The 19,040-nt window shown below is 37.5% G+C and overlaps 6 protein-coding genes and 1 non-coding gene across 7 annotated transcripts; 3 read left to right on the top strand and 4 right to left on the bottom strand. All coding sequences in view use genetic code 12, as the record gives it.

Moving 5' to 3' along the window:
• Positions 1-36: 36 nt before the first annotated feature.
• RPN5 (proteasome regulatory particle subunit) lies at positions 37-1,239 on the bottom strand (the record flags this gene model as incomplete). The annotated part of the gene is made up of 1 exon (XM_001525003.1): positions 37-1,239. The coding sequence occupies one exon, from the start codon at positions 1,237-1,239 to the stop codon at positions 37-39; it is 1,203 nt and encodes a 400-aa protein (XP_001525053.2).
• A 434-nt stretch (positions 1,240-1,673) lies between these two features.
• Positions 1,674-4,721, top strand: PRP22 (DEAH-box ATP-dependent RNA helicase prp22; the record flags this gene model as incomplete). The annotated part of the gene is made up of 1 exon (XM_001525002.2): positions 1,674-4,721. The coding sequence occupies one exon, from the start codon at positions 1,674-1,676 to the stop codon at positions 4,719-4,721; it is 3,048 nt and encodes a 1,015-aa protein (XP_001525052.2).
• Positions 4,722-5,536: 815 nt separating this feature from the next.
• apm1 (AP-1 adaptor complex mu subunit Apm1) lies at positions 5,537-6,874 on the top strand (the record flags this gene model as incomplete). Its single annotated transcript, XM_001525001.1, has 1 exon — positions 5,537-6,874. The coding sequence occupies one exon, from the start codon at positions 5,537-5,539 to the stop codon at positions 6,872-6,874; it is 1,338 nt and encodes a 445-aa protein (XP_001525051.2).
• Positions 6,875-7,306: 432 nt separating this feature from the next.
• On the bottom strand, positions 7,307-9,100 carry ILV3 (dihydroxy-acid dehydratase ilv3; the record flags this gene model as incomplete). Its single annotated transcript, XM_061119628.1, has 2 exons — positions 7,307-9,027; positions 9,097-9,100. The coding sequence occupies 2 exons, from the start codon at positions 9,098-9,100 to the stop codon at positions 7,307-7,309; spliced, it is 1,725 nt and encodes a 574-aa protein (XP_060975611.1).
• A 2,163-nt stretch (positions 9,101-11,263) lies between these two features.
• Positions 11,264-11,863, top strand: PVL30_004905 (uncharacterized protein; the record flags this gene model as incomplete). The annotated part of the gene is made up of 1 exon (XM_001524999.2): positions 11,264-11,863. The coding sequence occupies one exon, from the start codon at positions 11,264-11,266 to the stop codon at positions 11,861-11,863; it is 600 nt and encodes a 199-aa protein (XP_001525049.2).
• A 657-nt stretch (positions 11,864-12,520) lies between these two features.
• PVL30_004904 lies at positions 12,521-12,592 on the bottom strand. The gene has a single exon. It is a non-coding gene; the product is annotated as a tRNA-Arg (tRNA).
• A 268-nt stretch (positions 12,593-12,860) lies between these two features.
• On the bottom strand, positions 12,861-15,773 carry ASK10 (transcriptional activator; the record flags this gene model as incomplete). Its single annotated transcript, XM_001524998.2, has 1 exon — positions 12,861-15,773. One exon carries the CDS (start codon positions 15,771-15,773, stop codon positions 12,861-12,863), a length of 2,913 nt encoding a protein of 970 aa, XP_001525048.2.
• Positions 15,774-19,040: the final 3,267 nt, after the last annotated feature.

Below are 19,040 nucleotides of genomic sequence, written 5' to 3'. Positions count from 1 at the left end.
TTTTCAATTTGTTCCTTTATTTTTTCCTTAATTTTCTCATGTGCGGAGTTGTATACCATGCAACATCTCTTCTTTGTTGATCAAGTGTTCCACAGCATTTACCTCCTCAACAAGTTTAGCAACATCATAGCACCAATCATTCAACAATTCGTTTGAATCCATACCACTAGTCCTAAACTCTACAATACCTTTAGGTCTATTGATTTTCGCCCTTAAGCTCATCTCATTGATATATGTCTCAGTCTCGTCCTTTGTGAGTTTGAGAAGCTCGGCCAAATGGTCCAATCTAATCTTCTTATAGTATCTGGAACAAAGCTTCAAGTTGTGCTCTACTACTTTCTTCTTGAGTCTCTCAACTTTCTTTTCGTCTTCAAAAATCTTTGATTCTGGAATCTTGAGCTCTACCAAATCATCAGACTCAAATCCATGAGCCAAAGTTTTGTAAATTTCCAACTCATCATCGTAACTTGCACGCTCTGCTTCAGGCAATGCCTCCACAAGGAGCTTCAAATTCTTGTATATACCTTCATACTTGTATTCGAATGTGTCTATCTGGATGAGCATTTTCAAGTATTCGACCTTGTACTCATCTGCTTTGGGAAAGTTTTTTAAACTTTTGAGCAAAATCTTCCTCGTAAGAATTCTGGCTTGACCGTAATCTCCCTTTTGCAAAGTCAATCGAATTTGCTCCAATATATAGTCAATTTTGTCACTAAATGGCATGAGTGAATATGTCTCAACTTGTAAATCGCACAATATATCCACAGCTTTGTCAAGGTCATTCTTTTGATTTAGGTATATTTCAGCCAACTGTCTGGACACTATGGCTCTTTCAACTTCAACAAAGATCTTTTTATCAGTAACAGTTCTAATTGTTTCAATTAGTTTAATCTTGGTCTCAAGTTCATGAGAATGCAGGTTATTCAACTCATCTAGCAGTTTAATGACATCTTGAATGAACGCCTGAATTGAAGATTTCAATTGTCCATGTTTCTTACTGAGTGTAGTAATGAGATCATTCAAGTATTCCCAATCTCCGTTTTGCACCAATGTCGTGACAATCTTGTTCAACACTCTTTTCGACGAGGCAAGATCTGATGATTGACGAGTTTGCTTCTCCAACACCAAATACTTTTCCAATTGCTGCTTGTAGTCTGAAACTTTCTCAATCAATGGGAACTGCTCATCTAAAGTTGCAGAAAAATCCTTCTCTGCCTTGATTGGGTCTTCTCTGGACATGTCTGTGAATGTATGTGAATATATTTGAATTTATATAAATGTATTGAGTGTGTATTGATAAAGTATGGCTTATATCAGTGATGATGGTGGGTCGAGGTGGCGAACATTGATCGAGAATTCTGAACCGAGAACTAGTAAAAAAAAAATAAAAAAAAAAAATTAGAAATTAGAAAATAGAAAATAAAAAAACTGAGAGTAGAGCATAGAGCATAGAGCATAGAGAAGAAGAGGAAGAAGAAGAAAAAAGAAAGAATACAGAGAGAGTGAGAGTGAGAGAGTGCCTAATCACAGATTCAAATTTCCCATCCCCCCCCCCCCCCCCCCCCCCACCAACTCGCTCACATACACACTCTTTCTCGGCTTCTCCTTCGACTTGCAAAGAATCGACTATTTTTGCAACCGCGTACCAATAGAACCTTCCATTACACAATACAATGTCAACGAAATATGTGATACTGAAACACTTGGGACCATTAGATAGTGAGAATCAGCAATTAATATCAGACTTTTTGGGGAATTTGGTCTTTTCGAAATCTGGTGTACCGGTTCTGTTTGAAACATTCCATGCAAAAGTTAAAGCAAATGGTGGCGATGACTTTAGCAAAGAGTTTGTGAAAGAGTTTTATGATGTGAAAATAAAGAATTTAGAGACCGGCAGAAACGGTGATAGCAATCTCAATAACAATCTAAAGAGCACCAGCAACAACATTAGTAGTAACACTTTTAACGACCGCAATTTTTATAACAAACGACCGCGAGAAGAAGATGATGATGATGATGAAATGGAGGAGAAAGAAGAACAAGAGAATGAGCATAAGATTAATAGTAAGGGGATAGAAAGTAAACGGAAACAAAAGATTCACCAAGGATATGTCACATCTCTCCAACCCTATGGAGCTTTTATATCATTCGATAATAAATCGGGATTATGCCATGTTTCACAAATTGACATTGATGGAAATCCTATTTCCCACCCTAGTGATGTGCTTTATCAAAACCAGTTGGTGAATTTCATTATTGTGGATGAAAAAGTTGAAAGAGGACGTACAAAGTACTCTTTGTCAATGAGAGGGGTAGTGCAAGACGAGGTGGAGGAGGAAGAACCACATATCCAGAACGTCAAAAACAACGAAAAAGAAGAAGAAAAGAAAGAGAAAGAAGAAGGGAAAAAGATCGAGAAAGAGGAGGTGGAATACGAACGAGCGACACACAGGGAAGTTGAACAGGACAAGGATAAAAACTTAGGTGAAAATCCTCCACATGCTTTGAAAGAAGCGAAACTGGAAGAGCATGATGCGGGAATATCTTTGACTTCAACTGCTCCCACCTCTGACTCAAAAGACACTGCCACCACTAATTCCCAGGCCACAGAAGACTATGATCCTCTAATTGCTGATAGTGTCAATATACCTCACGATTCACTATTTGGTGGATCCAATATCAATAGTGTTCTCAATATGGAGAACAGTCTCCCCGTTGCGATTGAACACGGATCAGCACTTGCTCGTCAGTTTCGTGAAGAAAAAGCGAAAAAGCAAAAAGTAAGAGACAAGGTTTCCAGATCAGTTGAAGAAAATGACCCTTTATACGTAAAGAAAGAAAAGCCTGAACAGGAGGATGAACAACTAAAGCAATCTATGGCTTCATTCAAAAAGAACAAGCCCAAAAAACTTATCAAGCAAAGTAGGAAATCTATTCAAGAACTACGCAAGTCTCTACCTATCTACAAAATGAAGCGAGATCTTATAAACCAAATTCGAGATAATCAATTCTTGGTAATAGTAGGTGAGACTGGTTCCGGTAAGACCACCCAGATTGTCCAATACATCTACGAAGTAGGTTTAAATCAGTCCAAAATCATTGGGTGTACGCAACCACGTCGAGTTGCAGCAACTTCAGTTGCACGACGTGTGGCTGAAGAAATGGATGTGCATTTGGGTGGCTTAGTTGGATACAATGTTCGTTTTGACGACAAGACCTCGACAAACACAAAGATCAAGTATCTCACAGATGGTATGCTTCTTCGAGAAGCTCTAACTGATCCAAGCTTATCCAAGTACTCTGTCATCATGCTAGATGAAGCACACGAGCGAACCATTGCCACCGATGTGTTATTTGGTCTTCTCAAAAAGGCAGCAAAAGCTAATCCCAATTTGAAAGTGATTGTTACTTCTGCCACGCTTGATTCAAACAAATTCTCAAAGTTTTTCAATTCGTGTCCAGTAATAAATATTCCTGGTCGTACTTTCCCAGTTGATATTGTTTACACAAACAAGCCTGAAATGGATTACTTGGCCGCAGCAATAGACTCGGTATGTCAGATCCATATTTCTGAGCCCGCGGGTGATATTTTGGTATTTCTCACAGGTCAAGAGGAGATTGAAGTTGCATCGGAGATTCTTCAAGAACGTATGAAGATGTTGCAACCAAATGATCCACTGATGATTATTCTTCCTTGTTATAGCTCGCTTCCAAGTGATGAACAGCTGCGTATCTTTGAGGAGACGCCTGCAGGGATGCGCAAAGTGGTGCTTGCAACAAATATAGCTGAGACGTCATTGACTATAGATGGGATTAAATATGTCGTGGACTCTGGGTATTGCAAATTAAATTTACAAGACGTAACACTGGGGCTTGATATGCTCAAGATTTGCCCCATTTCACAAGCACAAGCATCGCAAAGAAGTGGTAGAGCTGGTCGTACTGGACCTGGTAAGTGCTATCGTTTGTATACAGAGTCCATTTATAGTAAGCTAGCTCCATCATCAACGCCAGAGATTCGTCGTCGAAACCTTGCATCGTCGGTATTAATGTTAAAAGCAATGCATCTTTCTACGTTTGAATGGATGGATCCACCGTCGATGCAAGCAGTCAACGCGGCATATAAGCAATTGAAGCAACTCAAGGCATTGGATGAGAAACTGGAAATCACCAAGCTTGGGGTTGACCTTTCCAAGATCCCTACTGAGCCTAGTTTGGCAAAGTGTATTCTACTTAGTGAAGAAATGGGTTGTACTATGGAAATGCTCGCTATTGTCGCTATGCTAAGCATCCAGAATGTGTTTCATCGACCAAAAGCTCAGCGGAAGTTGGCGGACCAGGTGATTGCAAGATGGACACATTCGATAAGTGATCATATAACTCTTTTACGAGTATACACAGAGTTTGTTAAAGTGGAAAGTGCGAGAAAGTTGGATTGGTGTAAACGAAACTTTGTTCAGCACTCGTCGCTTCGCAAGGCACAACAAATTGTTGAACAGTTGAGGTCGATATGTCGCTTCAACAATAGAGATTTGCAAAGTAAGCAGAAGGAGAGGATAATACTCAACTGTTTGACAAACGGATTGAGTCAAATACAGATTGACGGAAGCAATAGAGATTTGATCTCTAGAAGATTCAAAACAGGCGATACCGTGGTAACTACTGGCCGTCATGCCACATTGGTGCCCAGGAAAAGGAGAAGAAGATTAGGGCGCAGGTGAATAGTTTAATCGTTTGTGTAGCAAACACTCGTAGCAAATAGTTCACTAATCTTAAATAAATAAAAAAAAAAAAACAGAAAGAAAAAAAAAATGGAAAACAACTTGAAATAAAAGTTGAAACAATGTGTAGTGAAGGGTATTTGACGTGAATAGAAACTCGGTATATATATATATATATATATATTATACTGTTGTAGTAGAAATTAGAACTTGTTTCCATGAGTTTACTGCAAACATAACAAATCCACATGTTTTGAAGCAACGACTTCTTCAAGGCTTCATACCGCAACAATTTTTACAAGTTTGATTGATAGTAAATGGAGAAGAAGAAGAAAGAAAAAAATAATATTGTGGTATTCTATTGCCTTTGTTGTTGTTGTTGTTACTTTTGTTGCCGCAATTTATTTTCTTTATAATTAATTTTTTTTTTTTTTGCACTTTTTCGCTTTTGCCCAAATGTTTTGAAATTTTGATCTCTTGTTCTCACACACGTACAAACAAAAACACACACTCTCACATTCAGTGACAGTCTCAGTGACAGAGAGACACCTCACTAAAAACCACCAACCAAGCCTCCAAGCCTCCAAGACACCAAGACACCAAGACACCAACCGTTATCACAACTGACCAGCTGAATTTTACCACAACCTCTCCCCGTTCCTTACCTCCCCCCTTTCGCCGTCCCCTTCCAAAAAAAAAATAATATAAAAGAATAACACCAATACCACAACCAAAACCATTGATTTCAAAACTTACTCCCACTTGAGTGACTTTTTACTGAAACCCCTATTGTCTCTCAAAGCTCTCTTTACACAATGGCTTCGCAGATTCACTTTTTGGATATCAAGGGTAAACCTTTACTATCGCGAGATTACAAGGGCGATATCCCACCAAACACAATTGAAAAATTCCCCATGTTATTATTGGAGTTGGAAAATACCATCGATGATGGAGAGTATAAGCCGTTTATAAATGATCAAGGAATCAATTACATTTTCATTAATCACAATAACTTGTACATCTGTGCACTTACAAGAAAGAATGAAAATATAATGACAATAATCATATTCCTATCCAAGATGATTGATGTCATGACCCAATATTTCAAGTCTTTAGAGGAGGAAAGTATAAGAGACAACTTTGTAATCATATATGAGCTCTTGGACGAAATGATGGACTTTGGCATCGTGCAAACCACCGACTTTAAGATTTTGAAGGAGTACATTACTCAAGATTATTACTCGTTGATCAAAAGTACACCAACGCATCTTGTAGCTCCACCTAATGCACTTACAAATGCTGTTAGTTGGAGGAAAGATGGCATTTCTTATAAGAAAAACGAAGCATTTTTGGATGTTGTGGAGAGTATCAACATGCTCATCACCGCAAAAGGTCAAGTTTTGAATAGCGAGATTTTGGGAGAGATCAAGATCAAGAGTCATTTAAGTGGAATGCCCGATTTGCGGTTAGGATTAAATGATAAAGGGATATTCACATCAAATAATAATGGAGCTGGAGGCGAGAACGGAGCATCCAATTCAGGAAAAAATGTTGAGATGGAAGATATCAAGTTCCATCAATGTGTTCGCTTGTCCAAGTTTGAGAATGAAAAGATTATCACATTCATTCCACCTGATGGCGAGTTTACACTAATGTCATACCGTTTATCGCTGGCGCAGTTTTTATCAAAACCATTAATCCTTGTTGATTGTAAGACCAAGATGCATAAACATTCAAGAATTGAGATTGTATGTACTGTGAGGGCACAGATCAAGAAAAAGTCTACAGCAAATAATGTCGAGGTCATTATCCCCATCCCGGATGACGCAGACTCGCCAAAGTTCAATCCCGAATATGGCTCTGTTAAATGGATACCTGAAAAGTCATGCCTCGTATGGAAATTAAAGACATTCCCTGGTGGTAAGCTGTTCACAATGAGTGCTGAGTTGGGTCTTCCTGCAGTGATGGACGATACCGAAAACATTTTAAGCAAAAAGCCAATCAAGGTCAATTTCTCAATTCCGTATTTCACCACAAGTGGGATCCAAGTTCGTTACCTCAGGATCAATGAACCAAAATTACAATACCAATCATATCCTTGGGTTAGGTACATTACGAAATCTGGCGAGGATTATATAGTACGAACTAGGTAAGTAAAGCGCGTTTAAAATAAAAAAAAATATAAGTCTGTATTTGATCCTTTCCCTGGATACATATATACATGTATGCAAATGAATTATATATATAAATATAAAAAAAAACACTCTAAGATTGATGAAATGAAGAAAATGATTCATTGAATCATTGAATCATGGAATCATTTACTCACCGACACAGTACCATGCTTAACAACAACAACAACAAAGAAGGTGTAATGAAGTAATGTAATGTGTGTCGCGTTGAGTAAATGATAAATAATGAGGAGGAATCAGAATAGATAGAAAAATATAATAAAATAAAAAGGTCTGGTGATGTGTCATTCAAGCGACATTGTTGCACCATTGATTATCTTTTTAGTTTACCTTTTCCAACTTTGCTTTCGCTTTCGCTTTTGCTTTTAATTCTATTTCTCCAATCCTCGTTGATTACAAGTCAGTAACACATCCTTTGGAAGCATCACTAACCAATTTGGCATATTTGAACAATGTACCTCTTTTGTATCTGGGTTCAGGTGGAGTCCATTGCTCTCTTCTCTTGGCCAAGACGTCTTCGCTCACCAACAAGTCAATGATGTTCTTGTCGGCATCAATAACAATCTCATCGCCATCCTCAACAAGAGCAATTGGACCACCTTCGGCTGCCTCGGGGACAATGTGACCAATCAAGAATCCGTGTGAACCACCAGAAAATCTACCATCGGTCAATAAGGCAACATCTTGTCCCAATCCGTATCCCATCAAAGCACTTGATGGTTTCAACATTTCTGGCATACCTGGACCACCTTTTGGTCCTTCGTATCTAATGACACAAACAGTCTTTTCACCCTTTTTGATCTCGCCATTTTCCAATGCAGTGATAAATGCGTGTTCCTCGTCAAAAACTCTAGCTTTACCTTTGAAGTAAGTACCTTCTTTACCAGTAATCTTGGCAACGGCTGAGCCTGGGGCCAAGGTTCCTTTCAAGATTTGCAAGTGACCGCTTGGTTTCAATGGGTTGTCCAATGAGTGGATGATTTCTTGACCCTTTGGCAATTCTGGAACATTGGCCAAGTTTTCAGCAATGGTCTTACCTGTCACAGTCAATTGCGAACCATCAATCATACCTTCATTCATCAAAAACTTCATAACTGCTGGTGTACCACCAATAGCTTGCAAATCTGCCATAACGTATTTACCAGATGGTTTAAAGTCAGCCAAAAGTGGAGTAGAGTCACTGATTCTTTGGAAATCGTCAACAGTTAATTCGATATCGAAGCTTGAAGCAATGGCAATCATGTGCAAAACTGCATTTGTTGAGCCACCGGTAGCAATGATGTATGTAATGGCGTTTTCAAATGATTTTTTGGTCAAAATGTCTCTTGGTTTCAAGTCGAGTTCAAGCAAGTTTCTGATGGCGTACCCAACGTTGGCACACTCTTCGGCCTTTTCTTTTGAAACTGCTGGTGCCGATGATGAAAAAGGTAAAGTTAAACCCAAGACTTCGGCTGCAGAGGCCATAGTGTTGGCAGTGTACATACCACCGCAAGCACCTGGTCCAGGACATGCGTTTTTCACAATATCAATTCTTTCTTCCTCGTTGATTTGTTTGGACAAGAATTGTCCATAACTTTGGAAAGCACTGATAATGTCAATCTTATCTGCAATGGCGGGATTCAGCTTTGAGCCACCGCAAGTTGGTGAGCCGGGCATGATTGTACCTCCGTACACCATAATGGCGGGTCTATTGTGTCTACCCATTGCCATAAGGACACCGGGCATATTCTTGTCACAACTTGGGATGGCAACATTACCGTCATATAATTGAGCCATGGTCATTGTTTCAAATGAGTCAGCAATGATTTCACGTGATTGCAATGAGTATTTCATACCCTCTGTACCGTTGGTGATACCATCACTAACACCAATTGAGTTGAATTGCATTGCTTTTAAACCGGCCTTGTTGACTGACTCTGCACACATATTGTTTAACTCCATCAAGTGCATGTTACAAGGGTTACCGGTCCACCAAACGGATCCGACACCGATTTGTGCACGGTTAAAGTCCTCGGAGGAGAACCCTGTGGCGTAGAGCATTGCTTGCGATGCTCCTTGGGAAGGGTCCTCGGTGACAACGGAAGAGTACTTGTTGAGTTTCAATGGTTTCTTTTCTAATTCATGACGAACAGTGGAGGAGGCAAAAGATCTAGTGCAACACCTTCTTGTGGTGCTAGCGAAACTCATGATCCTTGTAGTGGTGACAACCTTTTAAAATGAACTGGGAAAAGAAAAAGAAAAGAAAAAGAAAAGGAAAAGGAAAAGGAAAGGGAAAAGGGAGAGAGAATGTGTATGTATATAAAAAATAAGCTGGATGAGTCAAAAAAAAAAGTTGCGATCTTTTTCAAGAGAGAGAGAGAGAGAAAGATTGTATATGTGTGTATATGTGTATATGTGTGTATGTGTATTATGTGAAAAATTATTGAGCTTTGCACAAACCTTATAGAGGAGAAACGGGAGAAAAAAAAAAATAAAAAGAAAAAAATAAAATAAAAAAAATTGGTTAGAGCATAAAAATATGTGCGAGCGGTTCAGGCGTAGAAAGCGGCGCACCGGAGTTTGTGGACCAATGATAACCGCTAAATTTGTCAGTATAATAACAACAAAATGAAAAATTAGTAATGCCGGTACCTTTGTATTTCTGATTTAATTTGTGTTTGGAAATAGACGTAGTTTATTGATAAAATTAGTGTTGGAATAATTGATAAGATCCTTCTTTGGAGTCTTTGTAATAATCATATCACTAGCTATAAAGAGAAAGAAGCTTGATCATAGAATGTTTGTGCACTGCCTTGCTTTACAAAAATTGATTGGATTTTTTTTGTTAATTAATAAATAATTATAATAGTCACGTGATTCACAGTCAGAGGTTGTACATATTATAAAAATTGCAAATGTGTTTTTTTTGGCATTGGCTACTCTTTGACGACTACTACTACCACTACTTGGAATAGACCAAATGCACAACGAGTATCCTACATACAAATGTATGACAATTAAAAATATAGTTCTTTTTTGGTGGTTGTTAAATATACGCTATCCTCATTTATCTAGTTCGTTTTTTTTTTTTTGCTTAGTTTTGATGCCAAAAAAAGATTTTAAAAAAAAAATTTGAAAACTTTCCCAAAGTGAGAACAAACAGGGCAAAAAATGAATAAGAGGCAATAGACATTGTTGATAAGGAAGCGCAAAGTCACGTGATAATACCAACTCTATATATATATATATCTACAAAAGTCAATTCTGTTGCAGTAAAACGAATTTTTTTTTTAACTGAAGGGAAGCCTGTCAAAACCTGTCATTGATTCCAATTTTCGATAAAGATAAATAAATAAATACAAGCAAGAATAGAATATGGAAACATGATAAACTTTGAAGCGGTGTTTGATTTTGTATTCTTTATCCATTACTATCAGTGTTACTACTTTCTAATTGTTTTTCCTTCGCTTTTCCTTCCCCCCCTCTCTCTCTCTCCCTCCTCCTCCTCCTCCTCTTCCATTTATGTGATAAATTGTATGTGGTGGTGTTGTTGTTGCGCATAATATTTTATTTGTTAATAACCTCGGTCCATTAGAAAAAAGAAAGAAAGAAATAGTCTAGAAGTACACACATGTTTTGTGTGCATGTTTTCGCGCTTTGTTTATGTAGTGCAATAACTTACTAAGTGCTGCACCTATAGAGACTCCGTAAGACATTCTTTTACCCCGCTGTCTCTTTTTTTTATTTCTTCACATTTTCTGTTTTGAAAAATAGAAATAAAAAAATGAAGAAAATTAAAACGGTTTTAATGCAGTGTTTCTTCTAGTCTTCGGTTCTTAACTGTTTTTTTTTTGCACCACAAGTAATACAAAGAAATGGACTAAAAGAGTTATTTTATAGTATCACGTGACTATTACAACTACTACCTTTACTACCTTTACTACCATTACTACCATTACTACTACTACAACTACAACTACTTAAAATAGAGATTAAATGATTCATAAAATTTAAAATTGAAAAGAAATTTTTATTTCCGATGTCACAGGCAAATTGTGAAGCAAACAAAAAATATCATAGAGAGAGAGAGAGAGAGAGAGAAATAAAAATAAAAATAAAAATAAAAATAAAAAATAAGAGAAAAGGTCAGCTACCAACAGCATCACTGATTTTCTTTAAATCTGGGGAACAACACCCACTTTTTCAATACATAACATATACACATACTGACACACACACACATATCTATATCTATCTACATATATATATATATATATAAAGATCTTTAAATCCACATTTATCTTTTACCATCAATACACCATATACATTAAACATACATATACACATAAACACACAAAATAAAAGGAGATCATGTCTGCACAAAGAAGATTAACCAAGGAATACATCCAATACAAGAAGACCTCTCCTACATCAAACAACCCACAAATTCTACTGCTTGCCCCTTTACAAGATGACGACTTGTATCACTGGCGAGCCGTGATTGCCAAACCATCCAAACAAGACTCGCAATGGTATTACAATGGTGAATGGACCTTGGACATCACCGTACCTCCAACCTATCCCCAACAACCACCAACTATAAAATACATCACCCCCATCATTCATCCAAACGTTGACTTGAAACTGGGCGAAATCTGTCTAGATATATTGAAGTCACAATGGAGCCCCGCCTGGAATTTGGAAAGCTTGGTAGTGGCAATCTTGCAGTTGATGGACCACCCAGAACCAGACTCACCATTGAACATTGACGCAGCAAACTTGTACAGAGCCGATAAGTTGGGCTTTGAAAGCTTGGTACAATTCCACATTTGGCAAACTTGCAACTTCTACAAAGGCGACACTGAAAGATTTACAACAACGAAAAGAGGCTTGACAAAGTGCGATAAACGAGGGTTCATGGTAACAAGAGACGTCTCTGGTGTGAGACTCGTTGACCTGACCGAAGCATAATAATGATACACATGTATGAGCAAAAGACCTTTAGCAAAAATGAAACTTTTATAGATGAGAAATGAAGAGAAACTTATAAAAAAAAAAAATTTAAATAGTAATATACACATTTGATATGTTGTTCAATTTACATATTCAACTCTTTTTCTACTCTTTTTTTATTTCCTTTAGAAATCATTTGCAAATTATGGGAATATTCACCATTCACAGTAGTAAAAACTTGTTGCCACTATGATGCTAGAAAAAAAACACAACACACACACAAAAACAAAAATAAAAAGGAAAACCATGTTAAATAATATGTCAAAAACTATCACCTCACCTCCCAACCAAAACAATAACATGTTAAATCAAATAGGCTATAGAAACAGAAGAAAACAAAAATTTGGTTTCTTCTATTCAACACTACACCTCTTTGCTATAGCTTCTCCTTTTCAAACTAGAAGGTGATTTGAAACAAACAAGCAGTATAAAAAATTTTCAATGTATATTTATAAATCCATATCTCTTTCTTTTTTCGTCCTTTTTTGGAATAAAAAAAAAAAAAGGATTAATTAGTACAAAATTTTTGAAAATGCGTAAAAGTGTAAAAGTGTAAATAAAAAAAATGTTTTTTTTGGTGGAGAAATAATAAAACATAGAAAAAAAATAAAAGTGCCCGCCCTACAGGACTCGAACCTGCAGTCTTCTGATCCGTAGTCAGACGCGTTACCATTACGCCAAGAGCGGTTCTCTTGTGATAAAACAAAAGTTTACTCTAGAGTGATCAAGTAACTTTAAAAGCTTACAATTCTAATTCCACCATCTCTATCTCTCTCTCTCTCTCTCTCAATTCAAATACATTCCGTTATGGATTGTTTAATCTCAATATTGATACTAAACATCAATGACTAAGAGGAAACGAACAAAAAGACAAAAAGAGAATGCAAAAATAAAACAAGATTTTTCAAAAGTAAGGTAACAAATTAATCTATGTTCATTACGACTTCTATACAACTCAGTGTCCACTACTAACAAATACCGTAGGGATATCTCTTCTACTTCCCTCTGCACTTCCTTGGCCACTACTCAGTCCACTTACATTCTCACTTCCTTCGCCACTTGCAACTTGATATGCTTCACCTCCTCCGCCCAAATTAAAGGTTACTCCTCCCTCAGGGTCACGATTCTGTAAATTATCAATAGCAGCTTGTGCTACAGAAACATCGTTTGGCTGTAGAACAAAGGAATTGAGACTGTTCGATGACCCTTTGTTCACCATCAATCCACCATTACCATTTCCATTATTGTTACTTTCACTTCCATGTGCATGTGCATTTCCATTTGCACCAGTACCTGCACCTGAGCCAGCACCCACACCAGTACCTTCACTATGATGTCCATCTTCAGCTAAATGATCCTTCTCGGTATGTTGCAATGATTGCAACTGCGATCTAATCACCTCGATATTTGCCTGCTCAACGGTCTTTAAACTCATAATCTCCTCCTGTTGCTTAATAAATGCCTGTTGCAATTTCAAATAATCATCATGAGAAACAGAATTGACACTGTTTTTGTTGCCAATACCGTCATTGGTTGAAACTATTGGGAAATTTACCATTGAGCCATTAGGTGAAAGAATCTTTGGCGTAGTCGAAGGAGATGATCTTGTAGATGTGGCAAAACTTGCGGTACTACCATTATTTGGTATACCATTGAGTATATCATCAAATGGATTAATTTCACTAGGGTTGAGTGATGGTGAATCTTGCGGTGTACGAATCTTGGGTGTAAACATACCAGAAAGTGCTGGCACAGAAGCATTGTTTGCATCAAGTTGCAATTTGAGACCCTTGGCAGCTGCAATAGACGATGCAGTCGATGAGTTGGAGCTCAACTCGGGATCGGTAACCTTCTTCTTGAGCTTTGCTCCTGAAAGACCAGAACCAGAACCAGAACCAGCACCATTATTCTGCATTGCCTTACGTTCAATATAGGCAAATCTCGCATAATGGTCAGAGCCAAATTTCAATAACTCAGAAAGATCATCAAACCATGACCTAAAATCAGCTTCATTCAAACACTTGAAAGTACGTTTCGATTTGGTGGATTTTTTAGTCATGATAAATTTATAAGATCCTTCATCCTTCACCGTAATTGCATAATCATTCAAATTGTACGATTTTTCAGGTTCATCCTCATACCCAATAAATCCACCAATCTTCTCCTTCTTTGCCGAGTTATTTTGCTTTTTGGTACTCACTTCATTGTCAAATCTAAATTCATGCAAGTAGTTACATGAAAGAACATAGTAGTTTCTAGTGTAACTCTTCATCAATTTCGACTTCTTGTACATGGTACCAAACCGAATACATTTATTTTGCACCGATTGTGCATATGGCAAATCCACCACTTTAAAGTTTCTGCTTTCACGATGTGGATTAAACTCAGTTTCACCGTATGGGTTCACAAATGCAGGATTATGGCTAATAAAATACTCCCAATCCTTGGTGGACGAAGTACTAATCTTTGTCTTTAAAAATTGATAAAACTCCGTATTGAGATCCAACTTGCCAAATTTATCAACCACCAAATTCAATTCCTTCAACAAGTATGTAAACAAGTCGCGACTGATATTTTGCAAATTCAAGTATGAAGCAAACATATAATTTTCAAAAACCAATTGCGTCTTTAATCTAGAATCAACCTTGAGTTTTAAGAGCAATGGATCATCCAATGCAGCAAACTCGCCATCTTCAACAATTGGCGTGCCATTCTCGTCTTCGGTTTTAATATCTTTAATAACAGGCTTGGAGCCGCAATAAATCTCAATCGAGGTCATGTACCTGCTCAACACTTGTCCCGTTTGTGAAATTTCCTTTGACAAGTCAGTATTTGCAAATGAATCATTGCGCAATGAGTTTTTGATTTCCTTAATCTTGTGTGAAACCTGTTTCAACAAGACCTCTAATCTTGGAATCAATTTTGTAGCAAGATCCTTGTGCAACTTGCTATTTTTGGTATATGCTGTGTGATGCGAACTCAAGAGCAAAGCGGGAAGACTAGTAAACAAGGAGTTTTCTGGAAACATGTGTTGCGGAATCTGTACATCGTTTGTGTTTTGTGATGTAATCAATGGCGGAGTAGATGCTCCGCCTTGTGTTTGTTGATACTGCTGATATTGCAGTTGCTGATGCGTATGGTGCTGACCATTAGCCAAATGGGGTAATGGGTTCAACGACGATAGTGACGTGTTTCTCTTGTGCAAATTTGTCGCATTTTTTTTCAAAAAACTCTGGTTTGAACTTGACTTTGTCTTGAACAATCCTGGACGTTGTCCTTTCTCTAAACCACCACCAGGATTGCCAGCAGCACCACTAGTGTTTCCAGCAGCTACCATCAGACGTTGTCCATTAGCGCTTGCGCCAGTGATGGGACCAGAGGGGATATTATGTGAGTTCATGGGGGTGATGCCATTTCCACCAGCACCACCAGCACCAGCACCACTATTATTGTTATTACCAGCACCAGCACCACCAATAGCTGTGGCATTGCTGTTCATAGAGCTTAAACTTGTTCCAGACAAGGTTTTTCTCATCTCCTTTGTAGGTGTAGTATTGCTCTTTTGTATACCAATGTTGATGTCATGGAGTATGCGCTGTGGCAAGTCTTTACACCCAGGAAATTGCACTGCATTGATGAGTTGGTAGTTTAAGTTGGCTTCAAGTTCCTTCACCAACAAAATCTCCTTGAAATAGTAGATGATGGATTTGATAAAGTACTTCCAAAACTTGAAAAACTCAATTAGAGTGTCAATTGGTTTGGAGTCATGTGGTGGTAAATTGCTGTAAAATGGTGAACGAGGGTTTGAGTTGGGCAAAATCTTCTCCTTTGAGAATTTAAATGGTTGTTTATTGTTGTTGGAATTCATCATCGATTCTCTAAATTAAACATATAATCCACTCTCCTTTCTCAGTTGCTAAAGGATACAATTGAGGCAATTTTATTTAAATGATAATGATTGTTTGTTGATGGCTGTCTAGTTGTTTTATTTTTTTCTTCGACGTTTCTTATGGTTTTCTTTTTACAAAAAACGATGGAGGATAATTGCCGAAACAAATATGTGTTAATTTTTTAGCAACCAACGTGTTTAAAATGATTTGCCTAAAATTGTAATTTCGGAAAAACTTGTCTGGGTCTAGGAATTTATTCCGATTCGCGTTATATAGTAGGATACTGATTATATATGTATATATTGAGCCAATGAAATTCTCAAGTTGAAAATGTGAATGAAATAAAAAAAGTATGAATAATAGGGTTTTTTTGATTGATTTTTGATTTTTGATTTTTGGTTCTCTTATTATTTTATTGGACAACTGTGATGAAGATGCTGATTATAAAAAGAAGTGTTGGATGTGACAAAGTATACAGTTTAGATGAGTATTATGGGATTGGGAAGTTGCTTCAATTATATATATATGTATATGTATATTTATATATATTCGTGACTTTTTTTTATATACATGATGTCACAGTGCGACACACACTGGACGCTCTGTGCCCTCGTTTCCGCTAAGTGAATATTTGGAGAATATTGCACGACATGGGAAACTTGAAACTTCAAACGAGATGAGTTTATATAAATAGGAACGAGAAGTGGTAAAATTAACTTATCACTATTATATAGAAATATCGGTAAAATATAGATTTTATACGGTCAACTACATTGAACACAAATCACTAGGTGAACGTGCAGAGTGTATACTCTCACGATTCTCCTTACTAGTGACTTTGTATGAGACAATTTACTCTCTTAACTTATGAGCATTGAGACCTTTATAGGTGCGATCATTGACAATTACACTTAGTTGGAATATAGCCTATCAAGTCACGAACTCAAACCGCTGGTATCGGTGAGCTACCAGCTCAAACCGATGCTCAGCAGTCGTACACTTGTTACTTGTGACAGTGCTATGCGACAGAATGGCGACCAGAGTGAGGAACTCAAATCCTTACAAATCATGTTATTTGAATGATTTGATATGGTTACCTAATATTTCAAGTAATTGATACATTGGTTGAGGCTACTGTTAAGCAGTATTGTCGACCAGGATATTGAATGATCATGACATTTCAATACCTTGGCATTTCAACATTTGGTCAATATCATTTATGAGAAGGACCTGTGGAAGAGTAAATCTCCTATCCACGAATTAATAGCTTCACTATTGTGAACTACAGTTTAAAGGAGGAGCTACTCCTCATTGGAGAACTATGCGAGTTTAGTCCAATGGAACATAATGCATCGTAGTCATCGGGACGTATCCGAGACTACACCAGAAAATATCAAATAGCGTATACTGTCAACACTTTATGATGGAATATTCACCCATCAGTTGACAAAGGGCGAAGGTTGTAGACGTTAGACAGAGTGCAACTATAGACCGAATAGAGTCGTGTCTGCTGACTTGGCTATAGTTTGAAGGCTGTACGTGTGATAGGCATGGCGTTGAAACGAGTACCGAAGATTGCACGGGTATAAGTGGCTACCCTCAATTGGTGCAAAGATCGAGGAAAGTATTTTTAGGATAATGACCACATCCCTAATTTGGGTTTATATCATTTTTTTAAAAAAGACTTATTACATTCTAGAAGGTAAATAAGCACCGTTAAAGCAGCGTTTAAGAAATCATCATTACTGTCTACGGACTCATCTGAGTATGATGGTAGCAGACTAAACAAACTACACGGGTTATCGGTGAGGTAGAATTACACCTTTCAGAAAACGACGGAAAAGGTAGCTGCCGTGGGACGAAGGTCCCGAAAGGATTTAACCAACTAATTTTATGAAACCTCAGTGTTTCGGGTGAGAAGATACACCTTTCAAAAACGACGGAGAAGGTAGCTGCCGTGGGACGAAAATCCCGAAAGGATTTAACCAACTAATTTTTTGAAACCTCAGTGTTTCTACAGGACGTTCAATTATTAGAGTATTGGAGATGCTGACTTTCCGTTTTTAGTAGTAGGGGAGTTTTTAACCGAAGTCTTGATATTTTGTCGACGAATTCCGAACAAACAGACCCAGGCGCGCGGCTAGTTGATGGTGAAATGCTTTTTACTTTACCCAATGTATTGTCGACGTCGACTCGTAACCCGCACGGCGTGAAAGATAATTATATCCCAACAATAACTGAACAAAACCCGCAATATTTGGTTTTTGGATTTGAAGGTATTCATTTGCTACAAACGTTGATGAGAACATTTCCCTTTTTATTCAATAGAATTTCAGGAAATTGTCGAAACCTTTTGTTGCCGCTTCGCTCACTTTTAATAGGTAAGCCTTTGCTTTGCAGGGGGGGAGGCCACAACGGTTATCATCATACTGTACAGTTATCTTACCTCAAATCAATATTTTTCCAAAGTACAACTGAAATTAGGCCGTATCTTTCATCTGACTTTGAAGGGGGGAAGATGTCACAGTGCGACACACACTGGACGCTCTGTGCCCTCGTTTCCGCTAAGTGAATATTTGGAGAATATTGCACGACATGGGAAACTTGAAACTTCAAACGAGATGAGTTTATATAAATAGGAACGAGAAGTGGTAAAATTAACTTATCACTATTATATAGAAATATCGGTAAAATATAGATTTTATACGGTCAACTACATTGAACACAAATCACTAGGTGAACGTGCAGAGTGTATACTCTCACGATTCTCCTTACTAGTGACTTTGTATGAGACAATTTACTCTCTTAACTTATGAGCATTGAGACCTTTATAGGTGCGATCATTGACAATTACACTTAGTTGGAATATAGCCTATCAAGTCACGAACTCAAACCGCTGGTATCGGTGAGCTACCAGCTCAAACCGATGCTCAGCAGTCGTACACTTGTTACTTGTGACAGTGCTATGCGACACATGTAAATGAATATGTTTAAAAAAAAAAAATACAATGCAAACTCCAAATCGATTGTATCAAAGAACAATAGAGTTTAAAATAAAAGTGTCACTAGAAGTTTAAATACAAACAAGAAACACAATAGTACGTATACTTATACCTATATATATATATAAGGATAGACTTTATTTTATGGACACTTGATAAGAATTATAAGGAGAAACTCCTGGATGTTGGATTATAAAAATAGAAGCAAGTTTCAGAGTGTGTTGAATGTGTTACTTTCGGAAA

This window comes from Lodderomyces elongisporus, chromosome 6 (genome assembly GCF_030384665.1).
Source record: "Lodderomyces elongisporus chromosome 6, complete sequence".
NCBI classification, from domain to species: Eukaryota; Fungi; Ascomycota; class Pichiomycetes; order Serinales; family Debaryomycetaceae; genus Lodderomyces; species Lodderomyces elongisporus.
This window is presented reverse-complemented; position numbering and strand designations above follow the sequence as displayed.